The sequence below is a fragment of the Canis lupus genome, chromosome 21 (assembly GCF_048164855.1).
Source record: "Canis lupus baileyi chromosome 21, mCanLup2.hap1, whole genome shotgun sequence".
NCBI lineage: Eukaryota > Metazoa > Chordata > Mammalia > Carnivora > Canidae > Canis > Canis lupus.
The window spans coordinates 12,729,024-12,747,518 of NC_132858.1; the positions used below are offsets into that span (position 1 = coordinate 12,729,024).

The 18,495-nt window shown below is 64.1% G+C and overlaps 1 protein-coding gene and 1 long non-coding RNA gene across 5 annotated transcripts; one reads left to right on the plus strand and one right to left on the minus strand.

Annotated features, from left to right (window-relative positions):
- The first annotated feature begins 8 nt into the window (after positions 1-8).
- Positions 9-18,484, plus strand: MAPK8IP1 (mitogen-activated protein kinase 8 interacting protein 1). Of its 3 annotated transcripts, none has more exons than XM_072790542.1 (12): positions 9-165; positions 10,564-10,669; positions 12,465-12,782; positions 14,256-14,337; positions 14,619-15,431; positions 15,614-15,689; positions 16,277-16,449; positions 16,635-16,744; positions 16,851-16,967; positions 17,066-17,136; positions 17,272-17,370; positions 17,676-18,484. In XM_072790542.1, the coding sequence occupies exons 1-12, from the start codon at positions 65-67 to the stop codon at positions 17,746-17,748; spliced, it is 2,139 nt and encodes a 712-aa protein (XP_072646643.1). In that variant the 5' UTR covers positions 9-64; the 3' UTR covers positions 17,749-18,484. The 3 variants fall into 3 exon arrangements, with proteins under 3 accessions (XP_072646643.1, XP_072646645.1, XP_072646646.1); XM_072790544.1 differs by lacking the exon at positions 9-165 and adding an exon at positions 9,008-9,486; XM_072790545.1 differs by lacking the exons at positions 9-165; positions 10,564-10,669; positions 12,465-12,782 and adding an exon at positions 13,186-13,404.
- Positions 6,260-12,192, minus strand: LOC140612689 (uncharacterized). Of its 2 annotated transcripts, none has more exons than XR_012013853.1 (4): positions 11,989-12,192; positions 10,468-10,639; positions 7,058-7,269; positions 6,260-6,665 (listed from the first exon to the last, which is right to left on the minus strand). It is a non-coding gene; the product is annotated as an uncharacterized lncRNA (long non-coding RNA). The 2 variants fall into 2 exon arrangements; XR_012013854.1 differs by lacking the exon at positions 11,989-12,192 and adding an exon at positions 11,677-11,982.
- Positions 18,485-18,495: the final 11 nt, after the last annotated feature.

The window sequence follows — 18,495 nt, forward strand, 5'->3', positions numbered from 1 at the left end:
GCCGCCTTCGCCGCCGCCGCCTCTGCGCCGCGCTCCGCCCGGATGGCCAGGGCTGTGCCGGGGAATGGCGGAGCGAGAGAGCGGCGGCCTGGGCGGGGGGGCCGCGTCCCCGCCTGCCGCCTCCCCGTTCCTGGGGCTGCACATCGCGTCGCCGCCCAATTTCAGGTGAGAGTCCCCGGCCGCCGCGCCCCGCCCTTCGGCCCGGGTAATCTGCGCCGGCCCCCGCCGCCCCCCGCCCCCAACACGCACACACCGACCTGGGGAACGCAGGGGCTGCGCGGGGAGGGGGTCTCCTCCCTGGGCAGGGTCCCCAGAAACCCCCTCAGCCCCCCGTCCCGCCGGATAGCCGCTGCAGAGCCAACGGTGCGGCTCCCTCCGCCATTCCATGCCCCAGGCTAGGAGATTCTAGAGGGAACTGGAGGGGGGGGCGCAGAGGCCGCCTTCTCCCCCACTTTGGGACTGCGGCAGGGCCTGGGGTCCGGATTGAGACAGCGGAGGAGGCAGGCAGGCTAATGCTCTGCTTCTGCCCAGTCCACAGGATTCTGAATAGACATGGGTGCGGGGATGGGGTGCCTCGTGGCTCCCAGTTTCTTGGGGCAACTGACAACCTTGGTGCCGGAAGGAGGAAGTCGTGGGCCCCTCCCCCAGCCCTGTCTGGTCAGAGGGGCCTAACTCCCAGGACTGGCATGGTCAGGACCCCTGTGGACTTGGGTGGGCAAGCACTGACCTGGTCAGGTGTGTGCAGGCACGGAAGGCTCCGACCCATTCAGGAGACACTACGCCCAGCTTTGGTTGAGGGAGTCTGGTTTGGACAGCCCAGGAGTAGCCAAGGACACTGGGTGGAAGGTTTCCCTGCTGGAGCAGGTCCCCAGGACCGTGGTCTGAGCTCCCTTTCTCCCCCCTCTCTGCCGGTTATCTGCTATTAGGCAATTGGGAGGTGGATTTTAGGGAAGTGGGCAGTGGGTGTTGTGGGCAAGGGATGGATATCCCTCCACCATAATCCTGGCCCCATTTGGAGAGGAGGAAGAAGACAGTGTAACTGCTCCAGAGCCTAGGAGGAGGCCTAGACGTACCCCATTGTTTCTCCATCTAATGAGCCGGCGCCTTCCCCTCTCCTGGGCCCCCCACCCCAGCCGGGCCCCAGCTGGGCTCTGGCGCCAGCCCCTCTCTGACCAAGGGGTTGCTGGCTCCCTGGCCCTCAGGTGGGTAGGAACCCCTGAGGATCTCTAATGGCATCAGCAGCAGTAGAAACTTCCCTTGAGGCCCTGAGCTGAGAAGCTGGGAAGACCAGAGGGAGGGGACCAGATGGAGGAGGCCAAGTGTGAGGGCTCCAGGGCCGGGGCCTTTGTGATTGGTGCCTCTTGAATAATGAGGCTGAGGTCTGAGACCAGTTTCCCCTGGCCAAGCTGCCAAGAGGCAAATATTGCCTTCCTGCTGGGAGGCCCCTCTGCAGTGGAACAGCTGAGAGGGACCTGGGTTCAAATTCGAGCTCCACCACTTGCTAGCTGAGCGACCTGACAGTCCCATCTGACAGGTGAGCTAATATTGATTCCTTCGTGTGCATCAAGTCGGTGCTCAACAAGTGTCTGCCCTCCATGCTGGTGAGCATTTATATAGCTCATCACTGCTCGGAGCTTTCCCAGGGGCAGGCTCGTTTACCCTCATGGCCGTGGGGGTCGGTCTGCCCATTTTATAGATGACAAGATCGAGGTTCAGCAGGCAGTGGTTTGCCTGAGGACCCCGCAGAAGTCAGAGCCTCGGGCCGTCTCTGGGTGTTCAGTCCACTCGGTCGCCAGGCCCTGTCTGTGGCCCGGAGGACAGCTTTGCCTCCCTCCACCTGCTTCCAGACCCCCAGGTGACAGTGCCCTCCCCTGGCAGGCAGGTTATCCTGGATGCTTTAGTGAGAGGGACTGATGAGGTGGACGCCAGCCAGTGAGTATGCACTCTGGGCCAGGTGGGCGAGAACAGCAGTGCGCCACGGCCAAGGCGTGGGCCAGCCCTCCAGGACACCATGGCCTGGCCGTGGGGACAAGGGCAGCTTCTGGAAATAATAAGGGCAGTGTCTCCAGCCCCACGTGGCCTACCCTGCCTACTCCAGCAGCCCCCGCTGACCTTTCCCTTGTCCTGCCTCGCCTGGCCCCTCACCCAGCTCGGGATAACCCTGGGTGTTGCCGCTCTCTCGTGGTCATGGATCCGACTGGCCTGGGTGTGCAGGCTGGCTCAGCCTCCTTAGCTGTGTGCCCCAAGACTGTTGGCTCCTGCTCAGGACGGTCCTGGGACTTGGATGGGACACGTGTTGAGTGTTTCAAGGGCTGCGGAGAGCTGCGTTCACGCAGGGCTGTGGTTGTTACTGTGTGTGTGCCCCCAGCACTGCTGTCAGCTTCCAGAAGGCATAGGAGGCAGTCCCTAGACTTCGGCCTGCCCAGTGCCCGGCACAGAGTAGGCGCTCAGTAATGCTGTACTGGGTTATTATGAAGGATCAGTTGTGCGCTGTCCTCCTGGAGCTCAGAGCATAACAGTGCGTGTTGTCAGAGGATAAGGGGGTGGGGGGGACGCTGGCCCCGGGGAGGCGCTCACTTTGCCCAGCACCCTCCCAAGGGCTTTCTACGCAAGAGCATCCTCACCAGGGCTGTATAAACAGAGCGTTACTATTATCCCCACTTTGCAGATGAAGAAACGGAGGCAGACAGAGGCTAGGGTGGCAGAGGTGGGGTCTGAATGCAGGCAGTCTGGCTTCAGGGCCACCCTGAAAAGGGGGAGCTCTGGAATAGCGGGGGGTGGTGTGCAGGGAGTAAGCACGGGGTGGACGTGGAAGCCGGAGAGGGAGCATTTGTTTGCTGCTGGTTGGTTTAAATAGACAGGTGTTCCTTCTTTGCTCCCCCTTCTGATTGTAGAAATGCTCCATCCAGTTACCTGCAGTTACCTCCAGATGTGGTATCGGGGGAGGGATTTCACTTATTTTACGCACTTCTATGATCATTTGACATCTTACTTCTGCAAGGAGCATAGGTCACTTCTGTAACTTCCAAAATTAGACAAGCGAATTTAAAACTCAAGTGATACCTGTTCATTGTAAGGAAAACTCCAGAAAAGAGACTTTAGAAACGTACCCAACGCATACACTGAGCTGGGTAGGTGGGATAAAGGGGAGGGACAGTGGGACGGTGCCTGTGGGGCGACGCCGGGTGCCCATGGGCAGTCCAGCGGGCAGCCCGCCCTGGACACGTGGGAGGAGAGCCGTGGATGAGGGGACCTCAGAAACCTCCTCCTCCCCGCCACCCCTCCCCGTTTACTGAGGGGGGCGCAGGAGATGGCGAGTGGCAGACCCTGGGCCTCCTGGCTGCCGGATGGTGTGGCTTTTACGTCGCCCTGCTGCCTTGCGGATGGAGCTGTGGCCACCGAGGGGGGCGCAGAGAGCTCCTCATTCTCCCCCCAGGACGGTACACACGTGGCTGTTCCTTTGCTCACTTGACTTTGCACTTTGGCGGCCTCCCTGGTCAGCTGCTCCGCAGGCGCAGGCACTGCCCGACCATCATGCAGGTGGCCGTGTAGAGGGGACATGGACAGACAGACGAGGGCTGGCCAGAGCGGCCAGCAGGGGCGGTCAGAGGCCCAGGGCCCCGCCCCGTCGGAGGCGGCAGGGCTTCAGCAGGAAGGGCAGCCCTGGATGGCTGTCTCAGGAGGGTCGCTGGGCCCTCCTGCCTGGGACCTGGCGGGGGGGGGGGGCAGGAGGGGACAGGAGGAAGACTGGGGGGCTGGCTTCACCCACTTGCTGAGGTATGTGCCCTGAGGGGTTGGGGCGCCAGGGGTCCGGGTGCTGGGCCCCTTGGGGATGGGACACCCTGTGGGCCATGAGAGGCTTGGTGGGCACGGAGGCAAAATTAGGAGGAGACCTCCTGAGTTTGCAGAGGGTGACCCTTCCCTGGGGACCCACTGGAGCGTTCGGGGCAGGGCATTGGGGGAGGCGCCTGGGGCGCCTGGAGAGGGTGGGGCCAGACCACAGATGCGGGGCGGCCCAGCTTAGAGAGCCCCACTGGGGCCTCAGAACATTCCTACCCAGGGGGCAGCAGAGAGCAGGGAGCCGGCCGCAGGTTCCAGCAGCCCCGTTTCCGCCGGGTGACTGCAAAGCTATTGCTGCTGGAGCTGCCCTCCCCCACCCTAGGCTCTGGGCAGCCCCCCAACCCAGCGAACCCCCAGTGTGGGGGCGCGGCGTTGACCTGCCTCACTTGCTGGGACAGGGCCACGGCAGGGTGCCCCCCCACCACCACCACCTCTTTGATGTCTGAGCCTTGAAGTCGGTCTCAGGGTTCTTGGCTTGGGCTCCCCGCACCATGGATCCTACAAAATGGGGTCACCGCCACCAGCCCTGCTTAGGGGCTCTTACCCATTCTAGGATGTGATCTCTGTCCCCGGCCCCCCTCTTGTATTTTCATTGACAAAGTCTCCAGCAGCCCCGACGTGGGCCTGCCCACTGTGGCCCAGGGAGCTGCCAGCACAGTGCTTCACTCCTGCGCCTTCCGCCCTCCTTCCTGCCTTGGGTATCTGGGGGTGGTGGTTCCCGGGGGGTCCCCCGGCTCGGGCCCTGTGCATGATCAGAACCAGGGTTGGGAGTCGTTGCCCAGGGGACAGCGAGGGCCCGGCCCTCAGGAGAGCCCACGCCAGGCCAGCAGCCCGGGCCCAGTGGCAGCCTTGCGCCAGGCTGGTACGACCTGTCCTGCCAGGTTCTCGGGCAGCAGAGGAGGCAGATCTCCCCAGAGCCCACGGCGTCCTGCACGCGATTCCACCCACGGGCCCGCGATTGCTCCATCGGCGAGTTGCCCCCTCACGTGTTCGCGCCCAGGCCGCATCCTGTCGCCAGAGAGACCCTGTAACCTTCCGTCCCTGCACAGCCCGGCCGGCCAGCCCCACGCTGAGCTGTTTGGTTGTTCTGTGTCGTCTGTGGTTACGTGGAAGACGCGACGTTGTGCATAAAGGTTCCCCACGTGGGATTGTTTTCTCAGGGCAGCTTTTCAAAAACCAAAATCACTGGATCCCACAGCTCCGAGCGCTTTCAACACACCAGACCCATTATAACCCCAAGTAGGGATGGGCCCTCAGGACTTGTTTCCGGGCTTGGACTCCGTTTTTCACCAGCAAGGACTCCAGTGTGGACACGGCCAGGGAAGGAGAGGTAGAGACTGGAGGGATCGCCCTGGCCTGACCCAGCGTCCACTCAGAGCTGAGGGCTGGATGCAGAGGGAGGTCTGAGGGCTCCCCCAACCCCGGCGACCCTGGTCCCCACCGGCACCAGCTTCCCAGGCCTCTGTACGTTCTACCCCAGGTTCTGACACGGGTGGGGCTGGAAGGGCAGCTGACCTAGAGAATTCCACGGGGAAAATCTAGAAAGACCAGTGGTTCATTCTGTCAGCATTTATGAAGTACCTACCAGGCACCACGTTGATCAAGACAGACATGGCCCCACGGCCTCTACTGGGAGCCCTCACTGGTCGCAGAACCCAGAGGTACAATCACAGTGATCCAGAAACACCAGCAGGTGGGCCGAAGAGAGCCCGTAGCAGGGCTGTCTGGCCTGGGCAGGGAAGTCATGGAAGGCTTTGGGAGAGCCGTGGGGCTGGAGCCGAGAGAGCTGGAGGGGGGTAGGCAGGGCAGGGGGGCGATGACACCCCAGGGTAGCGGAGGGCCTACTGAGCCTTCAGGCCACAGGGAATTTCCCTCAGGGCCAGGGGGAGCTACTCTTAGGATTCTGAGCTGGGCGGGGGTGACCAAACCAGATTTGCGTGTTAGGTGTTGCTGTTGGCTGCCCAAGGGAGGACGTCCTGTAGTGGGGCCAGAGGGAAATGGGGAGCCTGGCCTAGCGGAGAACCCATGGGAGCCACCTCTTTGCTCGGCACTCTCAGGGTGGCAGAGGGACAAGCTGGACACTTGAACCCCAGATGCTCTCTGTCATGAGAGGGGCCCGTGGGGCACCACGGCCAGGACCCAAGGTCACTCAGCTGGCCTCCTTACCTCCCTCCCAGAGAGCCGGGAACGGGAAGGCCAGAGCGGCCTCTGGACAGCCAAATGCCTGGCTCAGGTTTGGCCTTGCTCAGCTAAAGCCTCAGCACTTCGCCACTTAACCCTTACTTTGCACACACTCCTAACTCAGCCCGCTCCGGGGCTGAAACGGCAGATTGGAGAGGGCTGGGCTGCCGTCGGTGGCCCGGGGACAGCAGGGAGACGTGACAGCATGTGGAAGGGAAGAGGACACGTAATAAGCATGAGAGCATGAAGGCGTATTTATTTTGGAGAGCTCGTGGCAGGAAGAGGTGGGGAGCACGGGGCGGTGGGCGGGGGCAGCGTGTTCAGAGCGCCGGGAGGAGCCAGCCTGGCCAGAAGGAAGGACTGGGGCTCCCGAAGGTTCATGCAGGGAGAGGGGGTCTCAAATAGACCCCAAAGGTGAGGGAGGTCTCAGGAGAGTAGACACACGACACAGAGCCACCAAATGTTAACACGGATGAGACCCGAGCGGGCAGGCAGGTCTGACGGACGGACAGGCTGCCTCTGAAGGCGAAGCCGCTGAGGCCTCCCGATCTGGAGGTCAGGGATGCCGACCTGCACAGGCGGCGTGACTCAGCTTGAGGTGGCCTCCCGGTGCTCAGGGCTCCAGTCTCGGGGCACAGGTGGGCCTGTGGGATCAGAAGAGGACCTCTCTCCCTCCTCCCCTCCAGCTTTTCCTCCCTCCTCCCTTCCTACCTGCACTTGCCTTCCTTGAGCCTAGAGGGCCCCATGGTCTATGAAACTTTCCCCCCAACAAGCCTCCCTCCCGCTCCACCCCCCCCCCCCAGACCCAGAACATCCAGTGCCTAGAGAAACAGGAGCTCAGGGCAGAGCCAGGGCGGGTTGGGGGGTGACTTGCAAAGGGGACCGCTTGACCAGTCCATCCCCTTGTTCCTTGGCCGTGACCCCCTCACAGCACTCTGCAGTTCACAACCGGCCCACCCTGTTAATCCCCGAGGCGCCCTCGAGGTGGGTGGGCAGGTGTAGGTCGCCTCATGTTATATATAGGGGAGCCACAGACCCATGGCAGCTGCCGTCTGAGCCTTAGGGTTCCTCATCTGGAAAATGGGCAAAACAAGACCGTCTCGCCAGATTGTAGTGAGGATTGAAGGAGATGCAGAGCATGGAGAGGTTGGCGGCCGGGGCGAGGCAGCTGCTTAGGAGATGGAGAGGCCGCTCCTCCTCAGTGAAGGAGTCAGGATTTGAACCCGCAACTCGTGCCATCCTGCCTCACTTATGAGAAAAAAAGTCAGTTAAAAGAAAGTGCCTTCACCCACCCCGCTGGATCTGGAAACCAGTGCAGGCTTTGCAGCCCAGCTCCGCGCTTTCCCCCCACTGCCCGGTTAACCTCGATGCCCTTAGCTGCGAAGAGGCTACAGCTGTCCCCACCTGCCCCCACCCCTGCCATCCTGGGACGTGGGATGCGGGGCACTGCGGAGCGCGTAGAGATGAGCGGAGAAAGCTCCCCTGCATGCAGGCCTGCCCTGAACACCTCGGTTTGAGAGGAGCAGGTCGACACGCTAAGGATGTCCCCTGACAAACGTCTAGCAGGCGTGTACCGCGTGCCTCGTGTGTGCAAGACGATCTCACCAGCTCTAGCCTCCAGGAGCATACAGTCCACGTGGAGCTGGGAGGGTGGGGACATGCACGCATCACCCGCTGGGTACAAGGGCGGGTGACGGGAGCCCCATCCACCTTTGGAGCGGCTTGGTATCTTGATGGGGTGTCTGATGGAGGCCCGGGCCTGTCTGTCCCACCGCACTGCCTTGCATCCATGCAGATGGTGACACCCAAGGCCGGAATGATGGGGACCGGGGAGTGTTGCCAGGGCTGTAAGGCACTGGCACAGGGAAGCCAGGAGGGCTTTCTGGAGGAGTGGGCTTAACCAGGCCTTCTTCCAGCAAGCCTGGGTTGAGCAGCCTGCCAGGTGCCCCAACGGAACACTGGACAGCCGGGGAGGCGGGTGCAGGAGGGGCAGGCCGTCACACACAGCTGGAGGCCTTGAATGCCAGGCCAAGGAGTCTGCCACTAGCAGGGAACCTTAGGGAGTTTGGAGTGGGAGGCAGAAGGGTGTTGTTTCTGGCAGCTTTGCCTGATGGTGGATGGGTGGGGTGCTTCCGGCGTGGGGACACGGAGCTGAGCGGGCCATCGGGGAGGCCTGGGGCTGCGGAGGCAGGAGCTGGGCTGGACCGGCAGAGGAAGAGGAGGAAGAGGAGGTGTGCAAGGACTAGTGGCAGAGTAGGGGGCACCAGAGGGCACCTCCGGGTGGGATGCCAGTGGCCCTGCGGCTCTCTGGTGCCGGCGGAGACCCTGTCCAGGCAGCCGGGGTGTAGTGACCACTTCCGTGGGGCCCGATTCTCCTCCCCGGGCCCGAGATGCTGTGCGGCACTGGTCAGGCAGCTGGGCCGCTCTGGCTTCTGGGCCGGCCCAGCGCCACCACCCGCCCCCCGCCCCCCGCCTGCCCCCGCTTCCACACCGCACCTTCCCCAGCCGGAGGCTGCCAGGCCCCGGGCTCCAGGTCAGAAGCGGCCTCAAGGAGCACCTGGTCTGTGCAGCTCCCTGGTCCTGGTCGGATCCCGCTGGCGCTGAGCTTCTGTGGCTGGCACTCGGCGGGGACAAAAGCCTTGGCCTTCCAGCCCTGGCCTGAGGGGTCCGCACCTGGGCCACCCACCCCTCGCCCTGGCTGTGCCGGCTCTGGGGAGGGGAGGGTCCTGCATCCCGCTACCCCTGGCGTGGTCACCCACCACTGCTCTTCCGCCGCCGCCTGGGCCCACAGAAGCCTCCCCAGGAGGTGTGAGGGCAGAGCGCGCGCGGCCGTGTGGGTGGGGGCGTCCAGCCCTGGAGAATTTCCGAAGCCCCCCCACCTTCCCACCAGGCACCCTGAATGTGGCGCTGGCCCTTTAAAGCAGATCAGGGCTGGCTTTTGGGGGGAGACATCCCAGATTTCTGCCATCTGCTTACAAGCCTGGGCCAGGGAGGGGGGCCACCGCAGCCCCCACAGGGGCATTGGAAGGGCAGGTGGAGCCAGTGGCATCGATTGCAGTAACCCGATCCCGAGGGGGAGGTGGCAACGACACGGTGGCTTCAGCGCCACAGCCACAGCCGGGCTGGGAGGGAAGCGGCCTGCAGCCGAGGGCTGGGCTGGGAAGTGCTGGGGCTGGGGCCCGGGTCGCGGTCGCGGCGGCCCTGCCTCTCCTCCCGGCCCATCTATTTTTAATGAGCTCCCGGGGCTTCTGCAGCGGGCAGGACGCGGAAAGGCAGGCCCAGGCGGTGGAGGCCCGAGGCCCCAGCCCTGCCCTGAGCCCTGGCCTCCCAACCCTTCTGGGCATGAGAGGGTGGCCCTGGGGCCCTGCAGCCCCCCAGCCGGGCAGGGCTCTCCATGAAGCTGGTGCTGAAGATGGATTCCAGCCCAGACAATGACAGCTGGTTGGAGGATCAGTGGGAGCGCTGGTAGGGGGCATAGGGGTCGGTGGGGGAGGGGGGTCACTTGGGGGGCAGCTCCATGGAGCTCTGGGGCTCTGTTTGGTCTGACTGAGGCAAGAGGCCGTGAGTGTGGGCCTCCTAAGCTCCCCGGGGGTTGGGCCACCACCTATCCTGGGTGACCTTGGACTCCTGGGTCTCCGTTGTTCTGTGCCTCAGTCTCCTATTCATGTTTGGGAAAAGGCTCAGAATTTGCCCCAACTTCCCCAACAGAATTCTCCTAAATGTCCCACCCACACCAAACCAGGTGGAGTGCCCAGGGCTGGGGGTGAGCCAGGTATAGGGGACAAGCAGACAGTTGCTGCAGTAGGGTGGGGGCACAGGGCTGGCCCAGGGGCTGGGGCAGAGAGGGTTCTAGCACAGCCAGTTAGAGTTGTGTTGATGTGCTTTGGTCTGTCTCCTGAACTCATGACACCCCTAGCCCCAACCCCGGGTCTTCTTCAACCCCTCCGCAACCTTCTGTTCAGGGTCCGTGCGCTGGGCAAGTGATTTTGTGGTTGAAGAGGTGAAACAGAGAACACAGAATGGAGGTGTAGTCTGGTGGAACAGGCTGAAACTCGCCACATTGACACCAGATTTCCCTTCACTTGCTCCCAGGGCTTATGAGGCATTGGCCTTCCTGGGCTGGGGGCATGGAGCACTCTCCTGAGGCTGGGGAGGGGCCTCTGCCAGCATCTCAGGGTTTTGTCGCTGCAGGGATTGCATGAGGGAACCCCCTGCTCCAGGCATCCCTTGGAGTCCCTTCTCAACTCTGCATTCTCCGTGGGTGAACTGGCCTCAGCACCTGCCTTGACCCTGGGAGGCACTTCTCTGGCAAAGCCGAGGCTCTGACCAGCTGGGCCTTCTAGGCACTGCCTCCTGGTTGGCAACAGAATGGAGAGCTCCCAGCCGGGAGGAGCTGAAGTAACCTGGAACCTCCCCCTTTCCCTCCCTCTGGGGGCTGTGACCTGCCTTCAAGGGGCCTTCCCCTTGGAAGAAGTACTAGGAGACTTCAGTGGGCTAAATAGTCCTCCTGGGTTGGTAACTTTGGCTTCCTGTCCTCACCAGGCTCACCCATGACATCAGCTTGGAGGAGTTTGAGGATGAAGACCTCTCAGAGATCACCGAGGAGTGTGGCATCAGTCTGCAGTGCAAAGATACTCTGTCCTTGCGGGTAAGAGCGGGCTCTCAGGAGCCCTGGGGGGTGCGGGGGGCAGGGTGGCTCGGGACACGAGTGAAGGCATCCCCAGATCTACAAAAGGGCTTTCAGAGTCTGTATGGCGTCCTCATTAAATGAAATGACATCCAGGAAACACATCCCAGTATAACGCTTGACACATCTTGGGTGCTCGACCAGGATGTTTTGGTATTTTTTGCCAGGCGCTAAGGCAAGAGGCAGTTCCCTCAACTGCTCACAAGAAGGGAGAGGGCAGGAGGTCTTCAGATGTAGGGCGGTAGCCATTAGGGCCAGGGTTAAAGGATCCAGGACTACCCTCAACCCTTCCCAGAGGGCCTTGGCAGAGGGCCTGAGGCAGAGCAGGGTGGAGGCGGGTGGAATCTGCAGTGCTTTGGGATGGCAATAAAGAGCCAAGGCACTCCCTCAGCTGCCATTGCACCAAACCACACCACGTCGCCCCGCAGACCGCCCCGCAGACCCTCCCTGGGCCTCCGTTCTAAAGGCTCCTCTGGAGGGTTAACGCGGTGTTGCCACTGCTTTCGGCCTCTGGCTTTGTCATAGGACAAATGGCTCTCTGTTCCCTAAGTTGTGAGTCCTGCCAGGAGGTCCTCAGCATCTAGGTAGCTCGGGTCGGATAGGGATCCCCCTGTGTCTTCTTGGAAGAAGGGGCCACTGGCCAGGAAATGGGAGGCAAAGCACCAGGCCAGATTGCAGAGCCCGGAGCTCCTGGGAGCCCCCTGGAGGGAGTGTGGCCACCGCAGACATGGTATCAGTCCGCAAAGGAGAGCTGCAGTGTGAGGTGGGGTGGGGTGCCTGTCTCTGGGTGACCCCCTGCTGCCTGTTACAGAGATCCTATAAGCCCTGCCAGGCAAGAGGAAACCAAGGGGTGGGGATAACGCTGCAATCCCCCCCCCCCCCCGCCCCCAATCCTCCCTGCTCTGGCCCAGCCAGCAAGGGTGGGGAATGGTCCCAGGGCGCTGACTAGCTTCTGTAAGGCCGCACACCTGTTTGGGAATCCCGCACCCTTTCATCCCACGTGCACCAGCAGAGTTTGGGAAGGGCTGGTCCCTGCAACCAGCGGGGTCCCGGCGGCAGTACTAGCCAGAGGGGTACCCTGTGGGCCTCAGACAAGCTCGGGGGGCGGGGGGGGGCTTTCACACGCTCCTGCCGGCGAGCGCTCACCGCCCCGGGAAGCGGGGAGGCAGGGAGCTGGGAGGGAATTGGAGGCCCGGGATCTGTCCAGGGTGCCGGGGAGTCAGAGGCAGAGCGGAAACTAGACGGGAATTACGGAGGTTTGGGACGGCCCGAGGGCGCACCTCAGGTCGGAGGACCCTCCGCGGGGCGGGTGCCCCTCCCCCCAGCACCCCTCTTCCGGCCGCGCTTCGCTGCTCCTGTTCGCCCCGCCGCCCTCCCTCCATCCCTTGTGGGGCCCGAACTCCTAGGCGACCCTGCGTCCCCATGGCAACAGCGGTGACCTCACTCTGGGCTCGGCTTACAACCCCGGTGAGGTCACCGGCCGTTGCCAAGGGAACCGGAGGGTGCCGAGAGTCGGAGGGGGGCACCGCGGGAGGGGGCGCTGCGGCCTACCGAAGGCGCCCGCGGATTGGTCCCGCGCGTCCTCGCGCCCCCCCCCGCCGGGCCCCCCGCGCCCTCCCGGCCCCCCCGGCGGCGGCGGAATGGACTCGCCCGCGCGGGGGGCGGTGCGCGGCGGCCTCGGCCCCGCCCCCGCCCCGCCCCGCCCCGCCCCCGGCGCGGCCCCGCCCCCTGACGCCCCTCCGCCCGCGCCGCGCAGCCCCCGCGCGCCGGGCTGCTGTCTGGGGGCGGCGGCGGCGCGGGGAGCCGGCTGCAGGCCGAGATGCTGCAGATGGACCTGATCGACGCGGCGGGCGACACTCCCGGCGCCGAGGACGACGACGACGAGGAGGAGGAGCGCGCGGCGCGGCGGCCGGGAGCGGGGCCGCCCGAGGCCGAGCCCCGCCAGGAGCCGGCGCCCCGCGGCCAGGGCCAGGGCCAGGGCCAGGGCCAGGGCCAGGGCCAGGGCGGCGGGGACACGTACCGGCCCAAGCGGCCCACCACGCTCAACCTCTTCCCGCAGGTGCCGCGGTCTCAGGTGAGGCGAGCGGCGCGGGGCGGGGCTGGAGGGGCGGCGCCCCGGGGCGGCGCGGGGGCGGGGAGCACGTCGGGGAGGCGCGAGGGGCCGCGGGAGAGGGGCCTGCCGGGCGCGCGGGACCCCAGGCGGGCGGGTGGGATCTGCCCTGCGAGCGGCCGGGGCGGGCCGACGGGCTTTGGAGCCTCGGGGAGGCTGAAGGGGTGAAGGGACGGGACGGACAGTGGGGGGACCTGGGTAGTAGGCGAGCAGGGGGCTCGGGAGCACAGGGCAGGCCTTTGAGGGCTAGTTGCAGGAGTTTGGAGCTCGGGCCTCAGGCTGGGGCGCGGTTTCCCCCAGGGGTGTGGGGCCCCAAGAGGAGAGCACCTGAAGTGGTCCTTGCGGGCGGGGGGAGGTCATGGAGGGTTGGTAAGAGGAGGAGATGGGGACCTCGGAGGCCGCCGCCAGAGTGAGATGTGGGCAGCTGGGAGTTCCCGGAGGCAGGGGAGAGACAAGGGAGGTGGAGCTGCCTGGCCGAGTTGGGGGCCCAGGGCCCCTGGGCTGGGTGGCTGGATGCCAAGGAGGGTTGAATAGGGTGGGGGAGAGCCGGCTGTGGCCCTTTGTCTTCCAGGCCCAGTCAAGAGAGGTACAGACGAGGGGCTCGGGAGGTGGGGCTGCGGGTGAAGGGTGCAGGGGCTGCAGGGAGAGGATTGGCCCCTTTCCCACAAGTCTCTGGGGTGGATTCTGGCAGCCAAACTCCTGCATGTGAGAGCCTATGAGTGTTCCCAGGGGAGGGGGCCTAAATAGTGTGTGTGGGAGCCTTGCCTGGAGGCATGGTGGAGAGGGGACCCAGGACACCAACCGCGTGGGGTGGGCAGCCCGAGAGATCCAGGAAGGCAGGCCGCTGACAACTACATCTGTCATTTCTCAGTCATGTGCTCCTGGAGGGGTGGGGGAACCATGTTATTGATTCATCATGTGGATGATTCATCCCGGTCCCCCAGGCCACCTGCTAGGAGACCCTTCCTTGCCCTTTTTTCAACTTTTCCTAGAATGTCCCTGCCCCTTCCCTAGATCATAGCTTCCTGAGTTCCAGGACTTGGCTGGAAGTGAGCATCTACCACGGAAAGCCTCCATGTCTGGGACTGGGGGTCTGGCTCTGTCCCCAGATGGCTCTTGCTTCTCCCTCACTCCTCCCCCCTCCCCAGCACACATATTGGCCATCAGCACCTTTGCTGAGGCTGATAAGAGCATCTCCCCAAGGGTTGGCCAGCTTCCCAGAGCCAGCAGGTCTGGCCAGGAGGGCCATGACTTGCCACCCCTCCTGCCTGTTTGAAGAGGGTTGGGGGTGAGGCCCTTGGCCAGTGTGTATGTGTGTGTGTGGCGGGGGGTGCAGCAAACGCCCTAGGGATGGCCTGATGGGGGCAGGGCCAGGGCCTCCCTGTGCCGGGCACTGTTGACTGCTTCTGTCACAAGGGCCTTTTGTTTTCTGCACAGGACACACTGAATAATAATTCTCTGGGCAAGAAGCACAGTTGGCAGGATCGGGTGTCTCGGTCATCATCACCCCTGAAGACCGGTAAGTCTTCCTTCCCTTACCCGGACCTCTACCTGCCCTGACTCAGTTTCCCCTGCAGAGAGCAAACCTGGGCAATCTCTCCATCTTGCCGAGTTGAGGTAAACTGCCCGTCCCATAGCCTGGAGCAGGCCCATCTGAAGTCAGCTGGGGTGGGAGTGAGAGCACTGGCCCCGGAGCCTTCCCCTGGTTTCTGTGTCCCACATGCTGAGTGGAGGGGGCAGGTGGCCTGGGAGTCAGGGACGAGTCCACCTGCCTTTAGCACTGACCTGCCTGCTCTCCAGGGGAGCAGACGCCTCCACATGAGCACATCTGCCTGAGCGATGAGCTGCCGCCCCCGAGCAGCCCCACCACCACCAAGGACCGAGGCACCTCCACCGACAGCCCTTGCCGCCGCAGCACCGCCACGCAGATGGCCCCTCCCGGCGGCCCCCCCGCCGCCCCGCCGAGTAGCCGCGGCCACTCGCATCGAGATCGCATCCACTATCAGGCGGACGTGCGGCTAGAGGCCACCGAGGAGATCTACCTGACACCGGTGCAGAGGCCCCCGGACCCTGCGGAGCCCACCTCCGCCTTCCTGCCGCCGGCCGAGAGCCGTATGTCCGTCAGCTCCGATCCAGACCCTGCCACCTACCCCTCCACCGCGGGGCGGCCGCACCCCTCCATCAGCGAGGAGGACGAGGGCTTCGACTGCTTGTCGTCCCCGGAGCGGGCCGAGCCGCCGGGCGGAGGGTGGCGGGGGAGCCTTGGGGAGCCGCCGCCACCTCCACGGGCCTCGCTGAGCTCGGACACCAGCGCCCTGTCCTACGACTCGGTCAAGTACACGCTGGTGGTGGATGAGCACGCACAGCTGGAGCTGGTGAGCCTGCGGCCGTGCTTCGGGGACTACAGCGACGAGAGCGACTCGGCCACCGTCTATGACAACTGCGCCTCTGCCTCGTCACCCTATGAGTCGGCCATCGGGGAGGAATACGAGGAGGCCCCCCGGCCACGGCCCTCAGCCTGCCTCTCCGAGGACTCCACGCCCGACGAGCCCGACGTCCACTTCTCCAAGAAGTTCCTGAACGTCTTCATGAGTGGCCGCTCTCGCTCCTCCAGTGAGTCTGCAGCAGGCGCGGTAGGGGACCTGGGATGAGGGAGAGCCAGACCGAGGGTGTCCCTGGAAGGTGGCCTGGCCCGCCTACCTCAGGGCATCGGGACTGAGCACTTGCTACTGCCCCCCACCGCAACCTCAGCCGGAAGTGGGACGGTTCTTCTCCAGCTCACCCCCCTCGTACAGGTGCGGAGTCCTTCGGGCTCTTCTCCTGTGTCATCAACGGGGAGGAGCAGGAGCAGACACACCGGGCCATATTCAGGTAAGAGCAGCAGGGTTGGGGTGCCCAGGCAACACTGGGGCCACCTGCCCCCACCCCCATGCCCCTGCCATCTCTGCGTGGCCTGGACGCAGCCCCCAGCACTGGCATTCCTCCCTCCACTTGGCTCCAGGGGGATGGCATCCATCGTGGTGGAACTCAGAGCAGGGTGATGGGAGGGGATGGGTCAGTGCAGTGTGGCCTTTCCTGCGTTGCCAGGGTCCGGGATGGAGCACGTAGTGTGGCTGGGGGCCGGAGCCCCAGAGGGCACCCAGCAGAGATGATGCCCGACCACACCAAGGCACACTCCTCACCTCCCTCCCGGGGAAGTGCTCCCTCCCGGTTACCTCTGGTTCCCCTGAGTGGCTGTGGGCACTTCCTCCCTTAGCCCGCCAGCTCAGTGGCAGGTGCACATCTGTGTGATCTTACTCTCACCCAGGAACTAACGTTATCACAGGCTCGGGAGACTTCGAGGGGGTTTATTGAACTAGTGCTGCTGTTGTGGCCACCTGACCTCAGAGCAGCGTGGCGAGCAGATGGCTCGGGAGGCCCTGGTGCTGAATTCCTCACGTGCCCTTGGTGGGGGACAGGTTTGTGCCTCGACACGAAGACGAACTTGAGCTGGAGGTGGACGACCCCCTGCTGGTGGAGCTCCAGGCCGAGGACTACTGGTACGAAGCCTACAACATGCGCACGGGCGCCCGGGGCGTCTTTCCTGCCTACTATGCCATCGAGGTCACCAAGGAGCCTGAACATATGGCAGGTAGTGTCCTTCCCCTCCTCGCCATCGGGCCCCCGTCTGCCCTTCCCTGACTTGCTGCCAGGAGACTTCACACCGTCAGGAAGGGCCCTCGCAGAGATGACATTAGGCCCAGCCAAGTTGGGACATCTGGGGTTGGTGGCCCCTCCGCTGGCACTTCCACTCCTCACTTCGCGCTTGCCTTCCAGCCCTGACCAAAAACAGTGACTGGGTGGACCAGTTCCGGGTGAAGTTCTTGGGCTCGGTCCAGGTCCCCTACCACAAGGGCAACGACGTGCTCTGTGCCGCTATGCAAAAGGTGCCTGTTCCCTGTCCCCTTGGAGGGGCGCCCACCCCCAGCCCAGTCCCCCTCCTCTTCCGGGGAGAGGGTCGCCCAGCGCCTGATTCCTGTCCCTACCCCCCAGATCGCCACCACCCGCCGGCTCACCGTGCACTTTAACCCGCCATCCAGCTGCGTCCTGGAGATCAGCGTGCGGGGCGTGAAGATCGGCGTCAAGGCTGATGATTCCCAGGAGGCCAAGGTGACCGCCCTGGCCCCGGCCCCCAGCCCCGCCACCAGATCTCCCACCCGTGGCCCCTGCGGGCTGATGATGCCCTGCCTCTCTTCTCCCTCCCGTAGGGGAATAAATGTAGCCACTTTTTCCAGTTGAAAAACATCTCTTTCTGTGGATACCATCCAAAGAACAACAAGTAAGTGGGAGGGGACAGAGAGTGAGGCCTAGGGGGGCGGCCCGGAGCCATTACGGTAGGGTGCGGGTCTGCGGGTATGCCTGGAGGGGTCTGGACCCTCGTCCCGCCCTCACACAGACGGCTGCCCTCCCGCAGGTACTTTGGGTTCATCACCAAGCACCCCGCTGACCACCGGTTTGCCTGCCATGTCTTTGTGTCCGAGGAATCCACCAAAGCCCTCGCAGAATCCGTGGGGTATGTCCGTGTGTGTGTCCTGCCGAGCACCCAGCCCTGGAGTGCACCCTAGTCCTCCTCACAGCTCTCCACGCCTCGTGGCCTGGTGTCAGGGCTGCGGGGTCTGGAGGAGCCCCTAAACGTTTTGGTGGTTGGGCCCTTCCTTCGACTGAAGTCTTCCCCGGGAGGCACAGTGTGTAGAGAACAGAGCCAAGCAGCTCGGTTGGGGGGACCCTGAGCCCTACCCAGGGACCCTGAGGCTCCAGTGTAAAAGCCTTGGGTGGAGAGCCCGTTCTTCCCGTCACGTGTGTCTGCCTGCTTCCTAGGAGAGCTTTCCAGCAGTTCTACAAGCAGTTCGTGGAGTACACGTGCCCCACGGAAGACATCTACCTGGAGTAGCAGCGCTGCCCGGCCCTCTACATCCCCCGGGCCCTCGGGCCCGCGGCCAGGACAGCTGGCTGCTGACAGGACACAGCACCGCTTGAGGAGGGGCACCCGTCACCACCAGAGGATGGGGAAGTGGGGGCCTCTGGCCGAGGGTGGGGGAGGGCGGGGTTTATGGGGAGAGGCAAATGCAGTTTATTGTAATATATGGGACTAGATTCATCTATGGAAGACAGAGCAGGCTGCCTGGGGATTGGGGGGTTGCTGGGCTGAGGGGTGTCAGGCCTCTGGCCAGGAAGGATGTCCACTGCAGGAGCAGAGGGCCCTGTTGTCGCGTCCTGGGCCTCACTTCCCCTGCTGGGCCTCCGGCTTTCTGGCAAAGGCTCCTACTTTGACGAAGCCCGTGCCGCCCGCCAGTGCCCACCCCACCCCCAGCTCCCAACCCCAGCCGGAGGCCCTGAGCTCAGGCTGAGCCCAGCCACCTCCCCAGGACTTCGCAGCAGGTGGGGGTGCGGTCCCTGTTCCCAGCTCTGTCACTTGTGTGGCCTCCGGGTGGCCGTCACGCTGGCCCCTGGCACGGGTGGGACCTCGCCAGGGAAGAAGAAAGCTGCGGCAGGGCCCCGTCCCGGCAGGAAAAGGAGGCTTCTCGACTGGCCCGGGCCAGCCAGGGCCTCTTGGCTGCTTTGGCCGTAGCCCCAGCTTGGTCCTGCCACCCTGGCCACAACTATTAAAGTGCCATTTCCTGTCTGGACCGCAGTGGGT